The sequence below is a fragment of the Corylus avellana genome, chromosome ca1, assembly GCF_901000735.1.
Source record: "Corylus avellana chromosome ca1, CavTom2PMs-1.0".
Lineage (NCBI taxonomy): Eukaryota > Viridiplantae > Streptophyta > Magnoliopsida > Fagales > Betulaceae > Corylus > Corylus avellana.
Genome location: NC_081541.1, coordinates 35,852,889 through 35,873,044, shown reverse-complemented (window position 1 = coordinate 35,873,044; position 20,156 = coordinate 35,852,889). Strand labels below are relative to the sequence as shown.

General features: G+C 35.1%; 3 protein-coding genes across 5 annotated transcripts in view; all 3 read left to right on the top strand.

Annotated features, from left to right (window-relative positions):
• Positions 1–12,527, top strand: part of LOC132191004 (probable sodium/metabolite cotransporter BASS4, chloroplastic) — a 19,570-nt gene extending 7,043 nt beyond the window's left edge. Inside the window, exons 6-14 of the mRNA XM_059606027.1 lie at positions 5,914–5,972; positions 6,064–6,132; positions 7,297–7,410; positions 8,762–8,783; positions 9,301–9,368; positions 10,325–10,410; positions 11,335–11,464; positions 11,598–11,699; positions 12,214–12,527. Coding sequence (XP_059462010.1) covers positions 5,914–5,972; positions 6,064–6,132; positions 7,297–7,410; positions 8,762–8,783; positions 9,301–9,368; positions 10,325–10,410; positions 11,335–11,464; positions 11,598–11,699; positions 12,214–12,288 — 725 coding nt within the window. The 3' untranslated portion in view covers positions 12,289–12,527. The remainder of the gene's footprint in view (positions 1–5,913; positions 5,973–6,063; positions 6,133–7,296; positions 7,411–8,761; positions 8,784–9,300; positions 9,369–10,324; positions 10,411–11,334; positions 11,465–11,597; positions 11,700–12,213) is intronic.
• Positions 12,528–14,595: 2,068 nt separating this feature from the next.
• On the top strand, positions 14,596–18,144 carry LOC132187121 (uncharacterized). Of its 3 annotated transcripts, XM_059601322.1 has the most exons (6): positions 14,596–14,793; positions 14,883–14,927; positions 15,724–15,986; positions 16,072–16,283; positions 16,555–16,825; positions 17,784–18,143. In XM_059601322.1, the coding sequence occupies exons 3-6, from the start codon at positions 15,726–15,728 to the stop codon at positions 18,078–18,080; spliced, it is 1,041 nt and encodes a 346-aa protein (XP_059457305.1). In that variant the 5' UTR covers positions 14,596–14,793; positions 14,883–14,927; positions 15,724–15,725; the 3' UTR covers positions 18,081–18,143. The 3 variants fall into 3 exon arrangements, with proteins under 3 accessions (XP_059457305.1, XP_059457298.1, XP_059457314.1); XM_059601315.1 differs by having other exon boundaries at positions 14,596–14,927; XM_059601331.1 differs by lacking the exons at positions 14,596–14,793; positions 14,883–14,927 and having other exon boundaries at positions 15,726–15,986; positions 17,784–18,144.
• A 967-nt stretch (positions 18,145–19,111) lies between these two features.
• LOC132167560 (protein CHLORORESPIRATORY REDUCTION 42, chloroplastic) lies at positions 19,112–19,945 on the top strand. The gene is made up of 2 exons (XM_059578573.1): positions 19,112–19,424; positions 19,666–19,945. Exons 1-2 carry the CDS (start codon positions 19,162–19,164, stop codon positions 19,766–19,768), a joined length of 366 nt encoding a protein of 121 aa, XP_059434556.1. The 5' UTR covers positions 19,112–19,161; the 3' UTR covers positions 19,769–19,945.
• Positions 19,946–20,156: the final 211 nt, after the last annotated feature.

Sequence of the window (20,156 nt, the reverse complement as noted above, 5' to 3'; positions counted from 1 at the left end):
TTTTGGGAAAATGTATAATAAGTCCCCGAGTCAACCCTCTAAAATTTAAAATTCCTTGAGTTTTTTTTTTTTCTTTTGAAAATTTACTCCCTGGGTTAATTAAAATGACAATAAAATTATTGCCGTCAAAATTTTTTAATAGCCGTTAGGGCCACTCAACCCTGTGGCCACCCCAAACCCCCAATGGGGTGGCCGCGAGCCACCTCATGGGTGGAGGGGTGGCCATGGGCGGTTAGGGGTGGCCGCGAGCCACCCCAAACCACCCCTGGGGCAGCTTGCGGCCACCCCATAGGGGTTAGGTGCGCCACCCCTGGCCACCCTTCAATTTTTTTAAAATTTTTTATTTTGTTTTAGATTTAATTTTTTTTAAATTAAATTAATAAAAAATTAATATTTTAATCAGGTAAAACGGTGCGTTTTGAGTGGCACTAACGGCTGTTAAAAAATTTTGACGGCAGGGATTTTATTGTCATTTCAATTGACCCAGGGAGTAAATTTTTGAAAAAAAAAACTCAGGGAGTTTTAAATTTTGGAGGGTTGACTCAAGGACTTATTATACATTTTCCCTTATTTTTTTTTTGGTTTTTGTTTTTTGATTGAATGTGTTGTGGACTGAAGTCAGAGACAGAATTTTGATTGTTTCCCATACCTTTATGCCACTGCCTTATAGTAATGGATCAAAGTCTTATTCCAACACTTCCTTTCTGTATCATATGCATGAATCTATTTTAGTGGCACCTTCCCTTTCAGGCACTAAGAAATAATGAAGAAAATTTTATGCGAGGGTGGTATTTTGCTCACATCTTATCTGTTTAAAGTTCTTACACTTCTTGTGATGGATTACATTCTATGATCATATTTTACTCTTTAAACCATGTACATTTGTATCATAATAACTATGGGCACTATTAAATATGTGATCGGTATCTTAATGCAGTGATATTGTCAAAAAATTAGGAAAGCAGGCCATCATATTAGTGGGTAAAATTACTAGCACAACAAATGTTAACAATGAATAATGTTGTTGCTTACCTTCATATATATAAACTTGTGCTCCACATTTTTATATCCTTTTACACGTAGGAGTGGGCTTTGCTATTACAAAACCCTAGTCTTTATGATTTTGAGTAAGGGGCACTAAGGATGATTATGAACAATAGGTCAGAGTTTCAACATTTTTGATGATTTTGGTTATAATTATCTATTAGCATTATTTTGAGGTTATGTGGCAAGCATAAGGATTCTTCTTATGATGCAGGTATAAGGATTCTTGGCAAATAAAGATAACTTTTGAACATGCTACAAAATGGGAAATAGTATTAAAAACACATTCAACCACTTGGATAAACTAAAAGAAAAACTGTAATAAAATATGAAATTTGGTATTGTTGATTAGGTGAGTGGTAGGAGCTTAACACATGCATTTATATTGCTTAGTAATGATATGAAACCATAGAAAGGTGCAGATGCTTATTGAAGTTGCATCAATAGGCGAGGAAACTTATTTACATTTGATAAGATTAAATAGAGGTAAAAATGGTAATAGAAATCACTTTATGGATTATAAATCTAAGTTGATTCAAGATTCAATTCTCTGCATGTTGCAGATTCCTACATTTCTAAGTTTCTACATGGTCCCCTGTTTGATGATCTTATGTATCAATTACTATCATTTTTAAGGCACTGTGTGATGCCTACCTATAAATAACCTCGCTACAGCTTAGACTGGTTAACAGATGCTTGCTGCAGCAGCAAGCTAATTGCCTAACTGGGGACTTGAACCCATGTGACTTCCTTAATTATGTTTTTCCGTTATTAGTAACCTCTCGCACAACCCATGGGACTTGAACCCATAACCTTATCCACCATCCCAGTCTTCATGGGGGGTGGAGCTGCCATTTGGCCCAACAGCCATTGGCAAGGAACCTGCTTTCTTCTCATGGTTAAGTGGCTGGCTACATAGTTTATTGCCCATTATGGCCACTCTTTTCTAGCATTGTTGCTGAACATTGGTAATTTATTGATATCAATTTTATTGGTTTCTTATCCGCATTGGTATACATGCACAATTCATTGGTATCTATTTTACTGTTGAATCTAGACTGGTATATATGTTATCAATTCTTGCTTCTCCTCTCTTTGCAGGTGTCCATTCTGATGATCTCTCCATACTTTTCAAGAGCAATATTGCAAATGCAGATGAAACCCCAAGAATTTGTTACAGGTTTGACGATTGTAATTATTTTTCTTGTAGCATTGGTACAAAGTACATGCATAAAATACTTAAGTTCACATACACAACTTACACATTTGTACACTTGATACGTACACACGTACACAAACACACACAAATATATCTGTTGACACTGGTGTAAAACTAAGTTAGTATACACCAATCAACAACTTTTGTAGGATTTATATTTTTTTCAAAGCCATTTTATTGGGATTATATGCTCCCTACATTTCCACATACATGCCAAATATCAATTTGAATTATTGTCCATTTACTATAGATAATAATAAAGTCACTTTTTTTTAACTCCAATTTTCAATGTTAAGGACGATGCAGTACAAAAGTGACTCATTGAAAGATTTACTGTTTTATCTGCAATGATAGTTCATGCATACAACATGCTTTCACCATTTGTGCACAATGTTTGTTCCTGCATTCCACTAATATTTTTATTTTAGGTTTGGTGTTGTTGGGGGGGGGGGGGGGGGGGGAATTTAAAAAATTTGGGTTCGACATTTCATGTAGTTCTGCTCCTGCATGCATGCATGCACCTTAGAAGGCATTTCTCCATTACATCATAATTTTCATCTTTGAACTTTAAGTTGAAAGAGAAAGACGAAAAATTTGGAGAAGGGAATATTGTCTTATTCCAATGCACTACTTCATATGCTTACAAGAGTTTAAATAGAAAAGTCCTACAACCTATTATGGAAATACAATTATTGTGTATTACAATAATAGGAACAAAATCAGATGTAATCAAATTGGGTAATAATAGGAAATAAACAAATATCATGAGTTTTCTTCTTCAACACTTCTCCTCAAGCTAAGGCAAAGATGTCTTGCATGACTAGCTTGCACAATACTGAACGAAGAGCACTATTGGACGCTTGCTTTATCAAAATATTCGCAAGTTGTTCCCCCCATCTTCACATAAGCTGTACAAATCAATCCTGTTCACAATGTTTCCTTGATAAAATGTCTTATCAATTTCAATGTCTTTAGTTTGATCTTGCTTAACAGAATTATGAGCAATATTAATGGCTGCCTTTTTTTTTTTGAAATATAATCTAATCGAATCCTTATAATCATATCCAAGTTCTTTCAGTAGAATATTCAACCATAATAACATATCTCGTGAGCCATGCCTCGGAATTCAGCTTTTGTAGTAGATTTAGCATTCACTAATTGTATCTTACTACATTAGATAACTAGATTTCCTCTCATAAAAGTGTAATATCCGGAAGTAAATCATTGATCTGTGACATACCCAGCCCAATCAGCATCTATATAAACTTTAATTTTAGGTGATCATGTTTGGTAAACAAAAACCCTTTACTTGGTGAAGATTTTAAATGTAGAAGTATTTGTAAAACGCTTCCATATGAGATTCTCGAGGTAAGTACATAAACCTACTCACTACACTGACAGCATAGGTAATATCTGGATGAGTGTGCAACAAATATATTAATCTTCCAACTAATCGTTGATACGTACCTTTATCAACCAGAGAACTTTCATCATCGTCCTTTAATTTCTTTTCTTCTACTAGGTTGTCAACTGTTTTGCATCTAAGCATTCCTGTTTCCATGAGTCAATCAAGTACATATTTTCGCTGAGAGACGAATATCCCATGTCTCAATCCAGCTACCTTGATGCCAAGAAAATATATCAAACTTCCAAAATCTTTTATTTCAAACTCATGGGCGAGATATTTTCCTTAACTTTTGTATTTCTTCATCATCATTCTCGGTCAATATTTTGTCATCCACATAAACACTTAAAGAAGTTACCTTCCCTAGTAAAGACCATTTGATGAACAATGTGTGATCAGCTTGGCTCTACTTGTATTTACACTTTTGTATAGCCCAATCAAATCTTTCAAACCACGCCCTACGAGATTGTTTTAATCAATACAATGCCTTTTTCAGTTTACGCACTTAACCATTGACTGAAGAATCTTGAAGTCCAGGACAAATCTCCATGAATACCCTCTTTTTGTAGGTTTCCATGAAAAAATGCTTTTTTTACATGTATACTTCTTCCTCTAGGCTTCCCAGAGACTAATGGGTCTTACTTTCGTTGGCAACGATGGTGCCTTCTTCAGTTTATGCACTTTACCTGTGACGTCCCACATCGCCCGAGTATGGAGATAGAGATGTGTTTATATGTATACTTACACCCTTTATGACAACAACGCGTTTTAAAGTCTTGATGGTCATGATCCCATCAAAATTCTGCAGTTAAGCGAGCTTATGCGAGAGTAGTACTAGGATGAGTGACTTCCTGAGAAGTCTTGTTCGGGAGAACCAAAAGCGGACAATATTGTGTATCAATGGGGTGGGGTGTTACATTACCATTGTTGCCAATGAAGTAAGACCTTGATAGAGTACGTCTTTGCCACTGGAGCAAATGTTTTCTCATAATATATCCCATAAGTCCGTGTGAAGCATTTCACAACCAATCTAGCCTTGTATCTCTCGATTGAACCATTAGCTTTATGTTTCACTGTAAACACCCATTTGCATCCTACTGCCTTCTTTCCTTCAGGTAATTCAACGAGGTCTTATGTGTAATTTTTGTAAGGAGTTTTCATCTTTTCTTGCATTGCTTCTGTCCACTTTGGGTCCTCAAGTGCCTCCTGGACACTTTGGGGAATAGACATAGGATAGTTTTGGAGAGGAAGTACAATAGGGTAATGAAAGATTGTTATAAGAAACAAAATTAGATATGGAAGTACAATTAGATTGTTGTAAGATCTGATTCCTTTACTTTGGGCAATTGGAAGACCAATATTATTAACAGTAGGTATTGGCATGTCTAAAGTGGGCATAGGATTACCTGAGTCAAGAGTTGATGTTTGGTTGAGAGGCTGGAGAATAGTCTTACACTTTGGATGTTTGGAATAAACTTGTAACACCTCCACCAGTGACTCGACTTTGCTCAACAACATTTTGTTGCGGTTGCTGACTATCATATTTTGGAACATCCTTCTCTCGCAATAGATAAGGAATTTGTCATTATAGGTAAAGGATCTAGAGAGCATTTCTCTTCTTCACTTGTCTCCCCATGAAGAGATATCACTGTAGGAGAAAAATAGGACCGAGCCTCCTCACCCACATACAATCCCCTTTGCGCAACCAAGCCAATCGAGGATGAGAAGTTTCGATTGGCACAGGTGTAGCGGTGATGCTGGTGGCACAAACTCACCTGAAACGCTTTATGCTTTCCCAAAGAATCTTGAACGTGGGTCTTTTGTGGTGACAACTGACCGGTGCAGACTGAACGTGAGTCTGCCTATCAGGTCAAAGGCACGAAACGAAAACAACCACAACCGCGCTAATACCAAGTTGAAAGAAAAAGACGAAAAGTTTGGATATAGAAGAAGAAGGGAATATTGTCTTATCTGCCACTGCATTGCTTCGTACGCTTACAAAAGTTTAAATAGAAAAGTCCTACAACCTATTATGGAAATACACTTATTGCATATTACAATATTAGGAAATAAACGCATGACAGAAGTTCCTTCTTCAACAGTTAATGTTCTTAGCTCTGGTTAATGCATTTAAAAAATTCTTGTGTTTCTAAGTAACTTTGCAGTTGGCAAAGTTGTGAAGCAGTAATTTATTATTGTCTCCACCTTATTTGCAAACTATGCAGTGGTTTCTCTGGTTCTACAGGACTGGCTATATTTAGCTGTATGCCAACTACATTATCAAGTGGAGTGGCACTTACTCAGGTTTGCTAATTTCCCAACTATCTCCTTTCTTGTCTTATTTTTACATATTTAGGTTTGAAGATTAATAGAATGTTGCATTCCTCAAATGCAGCTTGCTGGAGGGAATTCCGCCCTTGCTCTTGCAATGACAGTGATATCTAATATGTTAGGCATTTTAATTGTAAGTTACAGGAGTCAAATCTCTAGCATTCCTAAAAGTACATCTCCGCATGTACAACTATTTTAAAGCCTTCAGAGAATTTACTGCAGTCTTTGATCATTATGCATATAACACGTTATAATTTGGCGCTCTCGCCATGCAGAGTTATCTCAATACTGTAGTTTTGTGTTGTATTATTAATGATATATAAGCTGATGTCTACATTATGTGTTTGCACTTAAGCACCCAGACTTGGGGTGCCAAAAAAGAAGTTTTGGGACATGGCCATTTTCTGTTGTCACCCGATCTAGCCTCTTTTGTTGCCTCTGTGTTATTAGATAAATGTGAAGTTTCAAATCTGGCTTTACTTTGAAAGAAGTTGCCTTCAATTTTAGGCGTCTTCTGTCTTCTTTTATTGTTTCTATTTTTCTGCTTTATAATCCAATTTTGCCTATTTCTTCTTTTCCTTGCGGTGTCTCCAATAAAATTTACTTGTCATTGGTCCTTGAAGTTGTTCTTGTTGGTTGTAACAGTAATTCCACACTAAAGATGTTCTTTTATTCTTTCCTTCTCTCTTTCCTCCCCCTCCCCCCTTTCACTGAGTTAATATATCAAAAGATGCCTGGGAACTCCTTCTTAGACTCAAATGTCCTCTCTGAGGGTTTTGGTATGCCCCTCCCTCTCCATAGGAGAACTTTTTGTTTGCTGAGAGAATAAGTTTTCTTCATTTTTACTTTGCATGGAGAATATTCCACTAAATATCAAGTCCTTGCTAATTCGTGATATTCTTTTCCATTATGTTTTTAAGAATGATTTAAATTGTTAAAGATAGATAATTGTAGTCCTGCAATTAAGTGGTGTGTATGTATAATTTGTTATTGTACTATGGCAATCACTACATGGTTGGAACTCTTAGCTGAGGCGATCTCTTTGTTTTGTTTCTTAATGTCACTATTCATATGGTTTGAAGTTGTATATAGATTAAAAGCAGCAAAATATGCTTCTTCTTCTTCTTCTTCTTCTTTTTTTTTTCAGCATGATCAACTTGACTTTATATTCTCTCCATTTGTAGTCATTAATTTATTCTTTATATACAGTGAATTTGGGTCAGTATGACTTGCTAACATCAAAGTTTAGTTTCTATGTTATTATACATGTCTGGACTAATGATATATTGCCTTTTAGGTCCCATTTTCTATCTCAAAATTCATTGCTGATGGAGTTGGTGTATCTGTTCCAACTAAGCAGCTGTTTAGGAGTCTTGTTCTCACACTTCTAGTCCCACTAATCTTGGGGAAGGTAATTTATCCATTTCCTTACACTTAATAGAGGAAATTCCTGTAGTATCAGCATTTCAAAATGCAAACTGAAATGACTTTTATTGTTTGATGCTTGCACATCATGGAAATCTCTCGATTTGTTTCCTGAAAGTGAAAAATGAAATTATGTTGAAATATGAAAAAAAAATTAGGGCACTTTTAGTTTACCATGAGTAAATTAAAATAAAAAATCTTTTGGCACATACAGGTTACCATGATTAGCCGAAAGTGAATACAAGTTCTTTCTAAGAATTTTTATTGTATTGCATTATAGGCTGTTATCGATATTGTTTTTGGATAAAACTTCCAGTTATAAATGTATATTGTATTTCTGTATGGCATAATGACATCTGTGTTGTTTTTGAAAATTACTTTGAAACTTATAGAATTTTTTTATGGAAGATGTTTGCTTGGATTGTTATATTTTTGCTATGTTTGTAGTCTTTAACTTTGTTATGTTGGCGTACATCGTAACATGTGTGTAGTGTTACATAGCTGCCTTCAAGTAAACATAATGTCTTGGATAGCTGTTTGACAAAAGTATTTCATTTCTCTCCCATGTTGACGATGTTTTGGTCCATGAAGTAGAAGGTGGATAGGGGATTTTAACATTATTTGGAACTACTAAGGGAACTGAGAGAGTCCCATTAATAGAATGTTAAGACTTTCTACCTTGAGGATAGACACAGGATGGGCATCAGTTTGTTGAATAGCACCAAATACAATGATTTCTATCGGTTTTTGGGAAAGTTTACTGCTGTTCTCTCCCATATGCAGTCACTATCTTGTAGTTTCTTTATGCATTTCAAAGATATTCTTTGTCAATAAATTTCTCAATTTATGATGCTTAAATCGAGAGCCACAAATGAGCCCATCCTTGTTATATTTTGGAATGTGGCATGTTATGCTTTTGCTTTCTATTTTTATAATGATCCATGTCCTATGTGACTTTGGATAACCTTCTTGGTTGTGTAGTCTTACCTGAGATGGATGCTTTTGGATCTCTGAGGGGCTGTTTTTGGATGTACTTTTTCCATCTAGCATTGGGGTTTTCTTTCTTCTTTTTCCCTCAGGAAGGTCCACTGGACACTCTAAGCATTCAAATGCAGTAGTTTCAACATTTTTTTTTTGTCCTTTATGTATTCATTAATCATGCACCATGCTTCCCTTTCTTTGGAAGTCTTATTTTTAGTGGTATACAAATTGGTGTCATACTTAGATTCTTGCCCATGAATCTGGTTTTTTAGATAAGTACTATCACATCATTGTCTTTTACCTTCATTGTCGTGTCTGACTTGTTCCAATAGTAATTCACCTGTTTTGATCTACAGGTCTTTCGAGAATCCTTTAAAGGTGAGTGTTTATCTTATTTGTTCTATCTCAGAAATTTGTTGGCCCTTTTCGTTATGGGCGAAATTGTGCACACAGGCCGTCTTATACATATATATGTTATAATAGAAGATGATCAGTGAGAATGAAATAACACTACTAATTGAATTTCTATTGAGGTCAATTTGGCAGGAGAGGGAAAGGAGAGAATGGAGAATAGAGTAAGGAAAGTTTGTGTCTTGGGGGGGGAGGGCTTTTTTCCCCTGAATGACAGAAAAGGGGGAGGAGCTGTATCCCATATCCTTCCCAAAATGTGAGGGACAGGGAGAGGAGAATGGGAAAGGGATGGCAAATGATTTTACATATTTGTTCTTTTGGTCCCTAAAATAAGTAACTCTCTCTTTCCTTCTGCTTTTCCATTTCTTCTACCAAATGCCTCTTATGAAAAAGATTATTCCTTTCCTGCCTCCAACTTTTCTATCTCGATTTGATCTTAAATACCTTTCTAATTGTTGTAGTCCTCATTAAATGCGAGTTGCAGGTCTGGCAGACTTTGTTGATCAAAAACGCGCACTCTTTTCGAAGTTCAGTGCACTCTTTCTTAGTCTGGTAAGTGTTATACCTTGCTTAGTTTTCATTTTTATTCTTCATTTTATTGTGATCACATGATTATAAATACTTTAGTTGCTGCATTCACAATAATAATTCTTATGGGAATTTACATATTGGGTTGGGTGTGCGGGGCTTTTGTTCGGATATCCAGCCATTTAGTGCAATGCTGAGGTTTATAGGCTTTTTCCTTGGCATATGTCTTATGGTCCTTATGCAATCTTAACCATATTCCCTTTCTGGTCTCACAAAGATCTCTAAATGCTTTGCAAAACACAGATGCTTGATTTAAAAACTCATTTTACTTTTTGTTTTGTCAATTAATTAATTTTTAATATTCAGTGTAGATGATGGTTCTTCTTTTTGCTTTTCTGCTGATTTTTTTTGGTATTACTTCTGATATAGTAGAGTTGCACCCCTTTGTATTTTTCCAGTAAATTATTATGTTTTAAAAAATTGAATAATGTTGTGATGGAAGTAGTGCAGCTACTGGTATTTTTGTATTCAATTTCTACGCAAAACATGCTTATTCTCTTCACAAAATAACTTCAATATCTATTTTCGATTAACTTGGAATGTAGTGTAATTTATTTTACATTGTAGTTGTGTGGAGTATTGTTGCTCATATTATATAGAATTGTTATGATTGATAATTTATAAGCAATATCCATGTCTCTCTTCCTAATTCATAAAGTATGATGTAATGATTTCTAATTACTTATAATTTTCATGAGTCGTGGAAAACTGGTGGTATTACACTTGTTCCGAACGTTCTTGCAAATACTAACGTGAACATGTCCTTTGCATAACTATATTTTGAGATGTCTTGGGAAATTTGTCTAATTGTCAAAAATGGTTCCTTTTAGGGGATCTAGATTTTACTTGTTTGGCATGGGACATGCATGTGTCTTTTGGGTTTAGTAGTGATTATGGTCTGAACATTAATGGTTATTCAGGTACCATGGATACAAGTGAGTAGGTCGAGGTCACTGCTATTGATGGTTAAGCCTACAGTTTTTCTCATAGCTATTGGAATGGGGGCGTATGTTTTTCACTCATATTTTTCTTGTACTATTTGAGTGTCATTTATCTTTTACTTTCTTTATGATATTATTTGTTAAATTCTTTTTCCTACTTGACAGCAGTTTGTAGCTTATCAACTTGCCATGAAAAGTAAATAACCTGTCATCCAGTCGTTGGCTACTAGCCGATGTAGTTAACTTTTTGGATTTTTTAATTTTAGGGCAACACATAACGCTGCTGTCATCATTGACCAGTGGCAGTGTATAGGATGTAGGTGATATTATGCATGCCCATACTTCTCATTCCATGCTTGTTGGGCTAGAGTTGGCCCATATAGGCTTCAATCTAGTTCTTTGTCGGTGCTATTTATAGATAATGTTCAAAGAGTAATGCTACACATACTCCCACTCTTCTACTCTTTGAAATGGCTTTTAAAATTATCATCGGATCAACATCCAATAATGATAAATCTCAATTCCAATGGTGATTTTAAAAGTCACGTTAGGATGTGTGAGAGTGGAAGTGAAAGAGTGGGAGTTTGTAGCATTTTGATTGTTCAAAATATAGGATACTTGGAAACTTTTGACACACTGAAGTTTCATTTTATTTTGATAATTTTCTCTTAGGTTTCCAATTTTGCTATTGGGAGTTTTGGTTGATATTAGTCTTACCTTATAAAGAAATCAAAAGTTTCTGTTGACTGTGCTTAAACTATATATGCATAAATTTGTGTATTTATCCTCCTAGCTTGATATGAGTTAAGATCTGTCTGTCACAACTGGCTTCTGCCCAGAGTGAAATAGTAGGCTGGCTAACATTTAGGTCAAAATAAAAAGAAGAAAAAAAAGTGATCACTCACTCTGCATTTTCAGTTACTGCAAACTTTTTGGGCTTTAATGTAGTAGCATAAACTAACAAGTGGAATTTGTTTCTTTTACTGCAGACTTCTGCATGTCTTCTTGTTGGCATTTAATGCTCTTGCTATACAGAGCCTCTCAGCTGTCACAGGTGGTAGCAAATCAAATTTTTCCAAGAAAGAAAATGCCACCGCTCTTGTACTTGTTGCCAGTCAGGTGATTATTAATTCTTTCTTTAACAAACATGTATCATGCAAGTACCTAGGTTTCCTCATTTAAGAAACATTAAAAATAAAAAATAAATAAATAAAAATTTGTTGATGCTTGATGCGTTGCAATGGTGTTGTAGAAAACTCTGCCTGTGATGGTGGCTGTTGTGGAGCAGCTTGGTGGTGCATTTGGTGAATCTGGTTTGCTGGTTCTTCCTTGTGTTGCGGCCCATATAAACCAGGTTATTCATCTTTTTGTTCATCTATATTGTATTTGAGAAACTTCATTTAACCCCTTGAACTTCCATCACATTTGCAATTATTCCCATAAACTTAAAAAATTCTCAATTTACACATTCATCTTTCATTTCAATTTCACCTCAAAATTCCCAAAATACCCTTCTTTTTTTTCTTAAAAAAAAAAAAAGAAAAAAGAAAAAAATTGTTAGGATTTAGGCGTTGGTCAAGATTTAATGGAATTTGCAAAAATATCACATCTGAGTATTTGACTTTTTTTATTTTTTATTTTTATTTTTTTATAAAACAAACTGGAGTATTTCGAGAATTTTGACCGAATTTAACAGAAAATCCTAACAGAGGGATGAAATTAAAAGATTGATACACCAAATTTAGAGTTTTTAAAGTTTAGGAAAATAATTGCAAAAATAACGACAATTCATGGGGGTTAAGTGAAATTTCTCTTTTTTGTATTTATCTTTGTTTAGTTTTACTGACATATAAGTATATGTGGTGTAGATTATTATTGATTCTGTTATAGTTAACTTGTGGCTTCGGAAAGATCCAGTATCCTACAATGCCAAGGTCAACTAAGTAATGGAATAGCGTGTTTTATGCTGTGTTTTTCTTAGCTGATTGTATTGTGGTATGGTGGTGCAAGTACATTGCAATCAGTTGGTTGATTCTTTAGTAGGGATTGAAATGAGGAGGTTAATGGGAGTTTCACCTGTCTTTTTTTGTTTACATGTTATTGTTCATCTGCGTAATCAAATGTACCATTTTGTATTATTAGTTCAAATGCCTAAAATGAATGTATAATTCAGTTGAAAATTCATACCTGCCACCAAAAATCCTTATAGTTCCATAATGACTATTCTTTTCTTTATTAGGAAAAAATATTATCAAATCACTCCTTACGGTTTAAATGCAGCAAATCACTCTTTAATGTGTATGTATTTTTATGTCGGCACCACCAAATCATTTAAAAGCATGCCACATAAGAAAGCACAAAGAAAAAAAAAAAAAAAAAAGAGAAAGGTGGTTATGGGTTGGCTGACTCATTTTCAAAGGCCATTTAGGGGTGGTCAAGCCACTCATTTTAGAGAGTAAGGATGGTTTGGACACTTCCGGACGAGCCTTTAGGGTTTTGTTGAACCATGCCTAGTGGGTGTTTTTGGGGGATTCGGTCACTACTTGACCCATTGGGGGATTCGGTTGTCCCAAACTAAATTACCCAAAACCGAGAGACGATGAGTCTTGTTGTTTTAATTTTGGTGACTCCATTCTTCTTCAAAGGTGAGAGGGGTGGGGGAGAAATAATAAAAACTTTTACGTAGCCACTTTATTCCTCTAGAAATAGAGCATCTCAATGTGAAAGTTTAATGTAGCAAAATGGACAAAGATACTCTATTTTGAAGCATTTACTTGAGGGATAGAGTGGCTCATAGCAATTTAACTATTATGAGCTATATGAAAGATGTGGTAAAAGATGGTTAAAAGAAGTGATTTGATAATTGTTAAGTCGGTTAGGGGTTTGGAACATGTTTTGAAAACTACAAGCTTGTATTTTAGTGCAAAACCCTGACAACCATTCAAGTGATTCCTAGATTTAATAGAGATCTGAGAAAGCTTGGGTAAAAGAGTTGTATACAAATTATACATACGTTTACATACACATACATACAATGAAGAATGAAGATTTAGTGGTGCAGATTTAATAAGCCCCGACTGACCTTCCCTATTTTATTATTATTTGGGCATTTGCTTGTGCCTGACACCAGCTGGTAAGGTAAAGGGCCAACAATGTAACTCCATATTTTAATCACAAAACACTAAGGGTCTGTTTGGGATTGCGTTTGAAAGATCTAAAAATACTTTTAACACTAAAAAAGTCTATTTGAAGAAAAAAGTATTCGTTTGTTAAAAGAATTAAAAGCATTTTTAAGGGTCTAAAAAGTCTAAAAATAGTCAAAAAGCACTTTTGACAAAAGTTTTAAAAATGAAGCTTTTGCCAAAAAACTCTTTTTGACTTAAAAATTTTATTTCTCAAACACAGTCCCAAAGATGCTCGAAATATAATCAACGTAGGTCCTGTTCTGCTGATTCTCAAGTTTTCTGCTGGAAAGTGGTAATTTGTAGATTTGATTTTGTGGTTATAAAATATGCTTATTTATTTATTTATTTAAAAAATAAAAAATAAAAAAATTGTTTGAAGTGTACATGGTTCAATGCCAACGTCATCTTGAAAAGGGAAGTCTAAGAGGATCCCAACCAGTCAACCACTACGCTGGCCGCCGCCGCCACCTAACTCCAACCGTACGGGTCACCTAACTCTGTTTTATTAATTTATATGTTACAACTTAAAACGACGGCACTTTGAGTTTAAGACTCTACAAAATTATCAACAAATGGATGATGCTTAGTCAATATTGGAATATATATATATGACATCATTCAATTACTCCAGCCTTCACCTAAAAATATATAAACATGGAGGGTAGGAATCAACCGGGCTATATTTTATTTTTCTCCATAAAAAAGTATTTTATTATACTTATGTTAAATTGGTTGGCATGATATATTTTAAATGTCTTTTTTTTTTTTTGTTGCTCTTTTTAAGTGATTGACGTAAGAAAAATTGAGCATGAACAGTAGGCTATTATATGACTATTATATAGTTAAAATGACGTGAAAATAAAAATTAATCATTCTTAATTTTTTTTTTATAAATTTTTATTAATTTAAAAAAATTGTATAACAGTTTAGTAAATAGCGTTATTCTTTCATGAAAAAGTAGGTAAAATTAGTGAAGTCCTAAGTAGGAGAACAAGTCCAATTCAAAAAAAAAAAAAAAAAACAAAGAGGTTGAAGAGCAAGTACTGGATAAGTCTATGGACAAGAAAAAACAGGTTCCTTGTCAGGACTCGGACCATCTTTCTGACGACTGCTGATAAGAATAACAAAGCAAACCCAAATTCAGCTTCATTCAGTCTGCGGGGTTGTTGGCTTTAACAACTTCTCTCATATGGGTGCTCTGTTTTTCTCATTATTAATATGTATAATGCATATTATATAAGCTGTGGGGGAGTCAACGCAAAGATAAGCTGCTTTTGCTCAACACTTGATCCAAGAAATCACTTCATTTAATTTCCTTTATTCTTCACAAATCCCCACTTCAAATTCTCAGGCTGCTTGATTTGTTTGCCTCTGCATTCCTAACTTTGGTTTAAAAGGTGAATATTCAGTCTCCACTCTCTACTCTTCTTCCCTTTTTGTATGACATGGAGCATGATTTAAGTAAACACTGTTTCTGTTTCTGTTTCCATTTGAAATCTTCTTAGTCTGTAATCTGTGAATATAATTTTCAGGAAACATTGACCATGTAGCTTCCAATTATTTGTATTAGTGATTAATCGTTTTCTATTATCCTGGTTCAATATTGTCTAGTAATGACTCCATTTATAAAGGACACATGTTTTTTTTTGAAACTTTACAAAGCTCCTCGCCCCTTCACATGGGTTGGGTAAAGTTCGTGGGCGTGGCTCCAAAGAATTGTTTGCACTCAATGAAGGTTGAATCTTAGACTTATGCTTAATGAGGCACCATGGCTAACTGACTTACTACTCGAGCTAACCCCTTGAGGTTACATAACATAAATGTTACCAATCACGAAGTCCAATTTGCCTTTTTGGTGCATTTATGGGACTCATTTGTATTAGAGAGAAAGAGAGAGGAGCTAAAAATGGATGTTGATTCAAAATTCACATGTACAAATACCAAGAATGAGAGCTTCTATTCCTTTCCTGAGCCATTTTTTGTTGCAATTGTTTATCTCATATACTACTATTTAACTACCCTTGCTTAGCAGTTAGTCAGTCTCTCTCTTTGTAAATATGTATGACCATGTTGTTTATCTCATACTACTATTTAACTAAATGAAAATGTAAACAAAGGCCTTATTTAACTAAATGAAGAAAATTTCTGTTCTGCATTCACAAACAAATTTGTGTGTGTTTTTTCCACTTTCAGGGATGTTGATAAGAATTACAGTGATTGTGTTAATTGGGGTTGTGGCATGGGGATATCAAGCCACCCGCCCTCCACCACCCAGCGTTTGTGGCTCCCCTGGTGGTCCGCCTGTGACAGCACCTAGAGTAAAGCTCAGGGATGGAAGGCATCTGGCCTACAAGGAGCATGGAGTGCCTAAAGAAGTGGCTAACTATAAGATTATCTTTATTCACGGCTTTGGCTCTTGTAGACATGATGCAATGATTACAGCAAACCGAACTCCAGTACTCAATTCTCTAAGATTAAACTTCTTATTTCTTCATTGGCTTTGTTTGTTTTGCTATAAGTTGCACCGATTGATGTTTTCAGGAGCTTGTTGAAGAACTAGGACTCTACATTGTATCGTTTGACAGACCAGGTTATGGAGAAAGTGATCCAGATCCGAAACGATCGGCGAAAAGTTTGGCTTTGGATATAGAAGAGCTAGCTGATCAGTTGGGACTTGGATCCAAATTTTATGTAATTGGGTATTCTATGGGTGGTCAGGTGGTTTGGGGCTGCCTCAAGTATATTCCTCATAGGTAACTAGACAAACATACCTTCAACTTGTTCATTGTTAAAATTTCGAATCCTTTGCAGTGGAATTTGAATAGAGTATAATAATGTAAATAAAAATGACAGATAGATTTCAAGAATGATCTGGATGAAGGAAAGAAAGAGCAAAAGATACATTTCTAATATCTAAACAATGATAAATAAGTAGTATGAGGAGCTCTCTCTTTCTGCATTTGCTCATTATATTCTTTGAAAAATTTAAGAAACATGAGCTCATCTGTCTGTTAATGGCGATAGGCTAGCAGGAGCAACATTAATAGCTCCGGTTGTCAACTATTGGTGGCAAGGATTGCCTGCAAACTTGTCTTCAGACGCCTACTACAAACAACCACCTCAGGACCAGTGGAGCCTTGGCGTTGCTCACTATGTCTCATGGCTAACCTACTGGTGGAACACTCAGAAGTGGTTTCCTCCAGCCAGTGTTGTAGACAATAAGCCTGACCATATCTTCTCTCGCCAAGATCTACAATTCATTTCCCAGGTTGCTGGGAGAGAGATGCACCACCAGGTACTTCATTTTCTTTTGGTAAAGGGTAAAGAATTTCTTTTCTGGGTTAATAGTCATTGTCCTCAACAAATTCACTGCCTATAAGCAGTATAATGAAAACCAATATGGTCGGCTACACATTCCTCGAACATTCATTAAACCTCATCAGTGAGGCTGGTTTCACAAATCCATGTTTGGAATCAGCACAATCAAGAATAACATCTTTTTCATACTCATTTAACATCATTATCAACAATTGTGTTCTTCTCTCAATATTTTATTTTATTCTTCTCCTACAAGCTTGCTAAATTGGAATTACTATACCTTTCTGTAAGTGATGTATGATATAGATTATAGTGTCTACCATTTTCATGCTTAGCCAAAGAAAAATATTTAATGTTAGGAAGATTGATACCCTAGGAAGTCTTTCAGTGGGACTATAATTGGAACACCGCTCAACCCAAAAGTTTAAGCTTATAGATTTTAGGCCAACTATATTATATTTACCACTCACACCAATAACATCTTTTTAATATGGGACTCAATTTTTTTACACTCACATGTATACTCAATACTCTCCCTCACGTGGGAGCCCATCACTACATTGCTATACTCTCCCGCATACGAAAGCTTTTATTGATCTTATAAGGATCACTTGTGTGCTATCTGAGTTTGCCTTTACTCTACTCCACCATAATGCACACCACCATTTGTTAAGGAGATTGACACATCCTTGAGCCCCATGTCTTTGAGCTCAATTATGCTTATATTAAGCAGTCACAGTTTTGACATCTTTCCTATATTGGACTCAATGTTTTTATATATACTCATACATGTCCTCATCGAGAGATATTTTCGACATAATTCTTGTTTTGGGTGTTACTCTCATGGAATAGCATGATATAATCTCACAACATTCTTGATTTGTTCTTACTATTAAGTCATGCGATCCCTTCTCTTTTCCCTTTCCCCCCTGCAGGCACAAGTGAAGCAGCAAGGAGAGTTTGAGTCCATCCATCGTGACCTGATGGTTGGATTTGGGAGTTGGAAATTCAGTCCGGTGGATCTTGAGAACCCTTTTCCAAATAATGAAGGCTCAGTTCATGTATGGCAAGGCGATGAAGATAAGCTTGTGCCAGTTATGCTGCAACGCTATATTACCAAAAAGCTTTCATGGATTCAATACCATGAGTTACCAGGTGCTGGACACTTATTTCCACTCGCTGTTGGGATGAGCGAAGCTATTACAAAGGCACTTCTACTTGCCCACAACTAACCTTTTTTCCTCTCTTTTTTTTTTTTTAATTTTTTTATTTTTTTTATTTTCACCCTGTATGTCCTTTAATTTTTACCCTTTTTTTTTTTTTGTGATGTATCAATTTTCTTTAATATGTATATTTGCACATATATATTGAATAAAAACTCTTTACTTAATACAGTTTGTGGCAAAAAAGGAAATTGATGAGAAAAAGGAACCAACACTAGGAGTAATTTTAGAAGTCCTTATTGTGTTTCTTTTGAGTTTCTCCAAGAATGATATGACTATTAAAATTACCATTTGATCAAAATTCAATAATGATCAATCACAAGCCTAATGGTGATTTTAATAGCGACATTATTCTTGGAGAGATTCAAGAGGGACTTGTAACATTACTTCAACATTAGAGCACTCTTTGCAGCCTCACTAAAATCTTTTTTTTTTTTTGGTTATTTTAGTAAGGCAATTTAACAATAGTAGCTTAAATCTCCACTTTTCAGACTAACTACTTTAACAAAAAAAAAAAATAGTGAAGTGAACTGTACTCACCAAATATAAAAATTACTGTTCACTCACCGATTGATTAACCAACTCATTTCTCTCTCTTCTTTTTTTTCTTCTCGTTTCTCTTTATTTTTTTCTAAGAATAAACAAATCTTTGAAAGATAATATTTAAATGAAATAATAAAAGTGAATTGTTAAAATAGTGAGACTTTAGGTGCTCTAAAAAGGTGAATCGTTAAAATAAATAAAAAAATATTTTTAATTATTTTAGTGAGTAAAATTTAATAAGACCGCTAAAAATGCTCTTAAGAGTAGTCAAAGGCAAAGGCAGAGCTTCCCCCTTGTCTGCCATCAATCCGGGTAAAACAAATTAAAGTCTCAACTTTTTGTGTGTTTTGAAAGGGCTGACTTGGGCCCCTTTCATGGGCCTAGTCCATCCTCTTTTGGGCCACCCGACACTAGAAGCGCAATGATTTTTCCGGGTCAAGTCTAAATTTGGATGGTTCCAAACTTTATCTGTCTGTTATAAGCAAGAAAACTTGTGTTCTCAAACCACGGAAGCAATATCCATCCTTTAGTGTAGTTGTAAATTGTGATGGCATTATCCATCTCTTCTACTGCCCCCGCCGCAACGATATTTTCCAACTCCCAATTCAATCGATTCAGAGTGGTCACCGTTAAGTGTGAATCAAAAGAACCACCACCTGAGACGGGGCTCCGGCTACCGGCAAAAAGCTCAAAACTTGAGATCGGCTCCCCTGTTATTGTTACTGAGGCTCCCAAAATGATAAAGACGGCTGCATCTGTTCCATGCCTTCGGGTGAATTCTGGCTTAGTCAACCCTGGTGATGTTGGAAGGTACTCTGAATCATCTTATCTCTCCATCTCCCTTCCATGCATCACTCTCCATATTATATACATACAGTAATGCCATTCAAAATTAGTCATTGATTTTTTCTTTATATGTGCTGATTGACGGGTTAATTTTTACTACCATATCATTGAATTGTATAACAATCGTAAACAGCTGTCTACTAAATAGCATTATTCCTATTTATACTACATTATTAAGTACTTATTGATGAAAAAATTGGTGCAGAATTGTGTCAAGAAAGCCCAAGGATGTGTGGGCAGTTCGTCTTACCATTGGCACTTATCTCATAGATGGGAAATACTTCGAGCCCTTGCAGCTTGATGAATGATTCTGTAGGCTATCATATCAGCTTGTTTTCATTTGAAGCATTGGAGGACAGAATTCATGAAAGTAGCATTAGGAGATCTTGTGTATAATTTTTTTTTTTTTTTTTTCTTCTCTAAAATTTTATTTTTGTTTGTGCGAAGGCTCTATATATTAGCTACAGTAATATTAGAGCAAATCTTAATGCATCTCTTATATTGTTAGATAAATAAAGGTAATAATGATCACATTTAGTCCTTAGGTTTTTATCTAATTTGGATTTAGTCTTTGGGTTTTCAATTTTAAGATCAAGGTTCTTAGGTTTTTATCTAATTTATATTTAGTCTTTAGGTTTTTAATTTCGAGATTAAGGTTCTTAGGTTTAACACGTGTTGATATTGCATTGCATTGGA

What these genes read in the sequence shown, in the direction of transcription:
- LOC132187121 (XM_059601331.1), top strand. Translation starts at nt 15,726, where the DNA reads ATGTTGATAAGAATTACAGTGATTGTGTTAATTGGGGTTGTGGCATGG. An exon ending in TTACAGCAAACCGAACTCCA is followed by an intron (nt 15,987 to 16,071) that starts GTACTCAATTCT and finishes TGATGTTTTCAG; the next exon opens with GAGCTTGTTGAAGAACTAGG. An exon ending in CTCAAGTATATTCCTCATAG is followed by an intron (nt 16,284 to 16,554) that starts GTAACTAGACAA and finishes TAATGGCGATAG; the next exon opens with GCTAGCAGGAGCAACATTAA.
- LOC132167560 (XM_059578573.1), top strand. Translation starts at nt 19,162, where the DNA reads ATGGCATTATCCATCTCTTCTACTGCCCCCGCCGCAACGATATTTTCC. An exon ending in AACCCTGGTGATGTTGGAAG is followed by an intron (nt 19,425 to 19,665) that starts GTACTCTGAATC and finishes AAATTGGTGCAG; the next exon opens with AATTGTGTCAAGAAAGCCCA.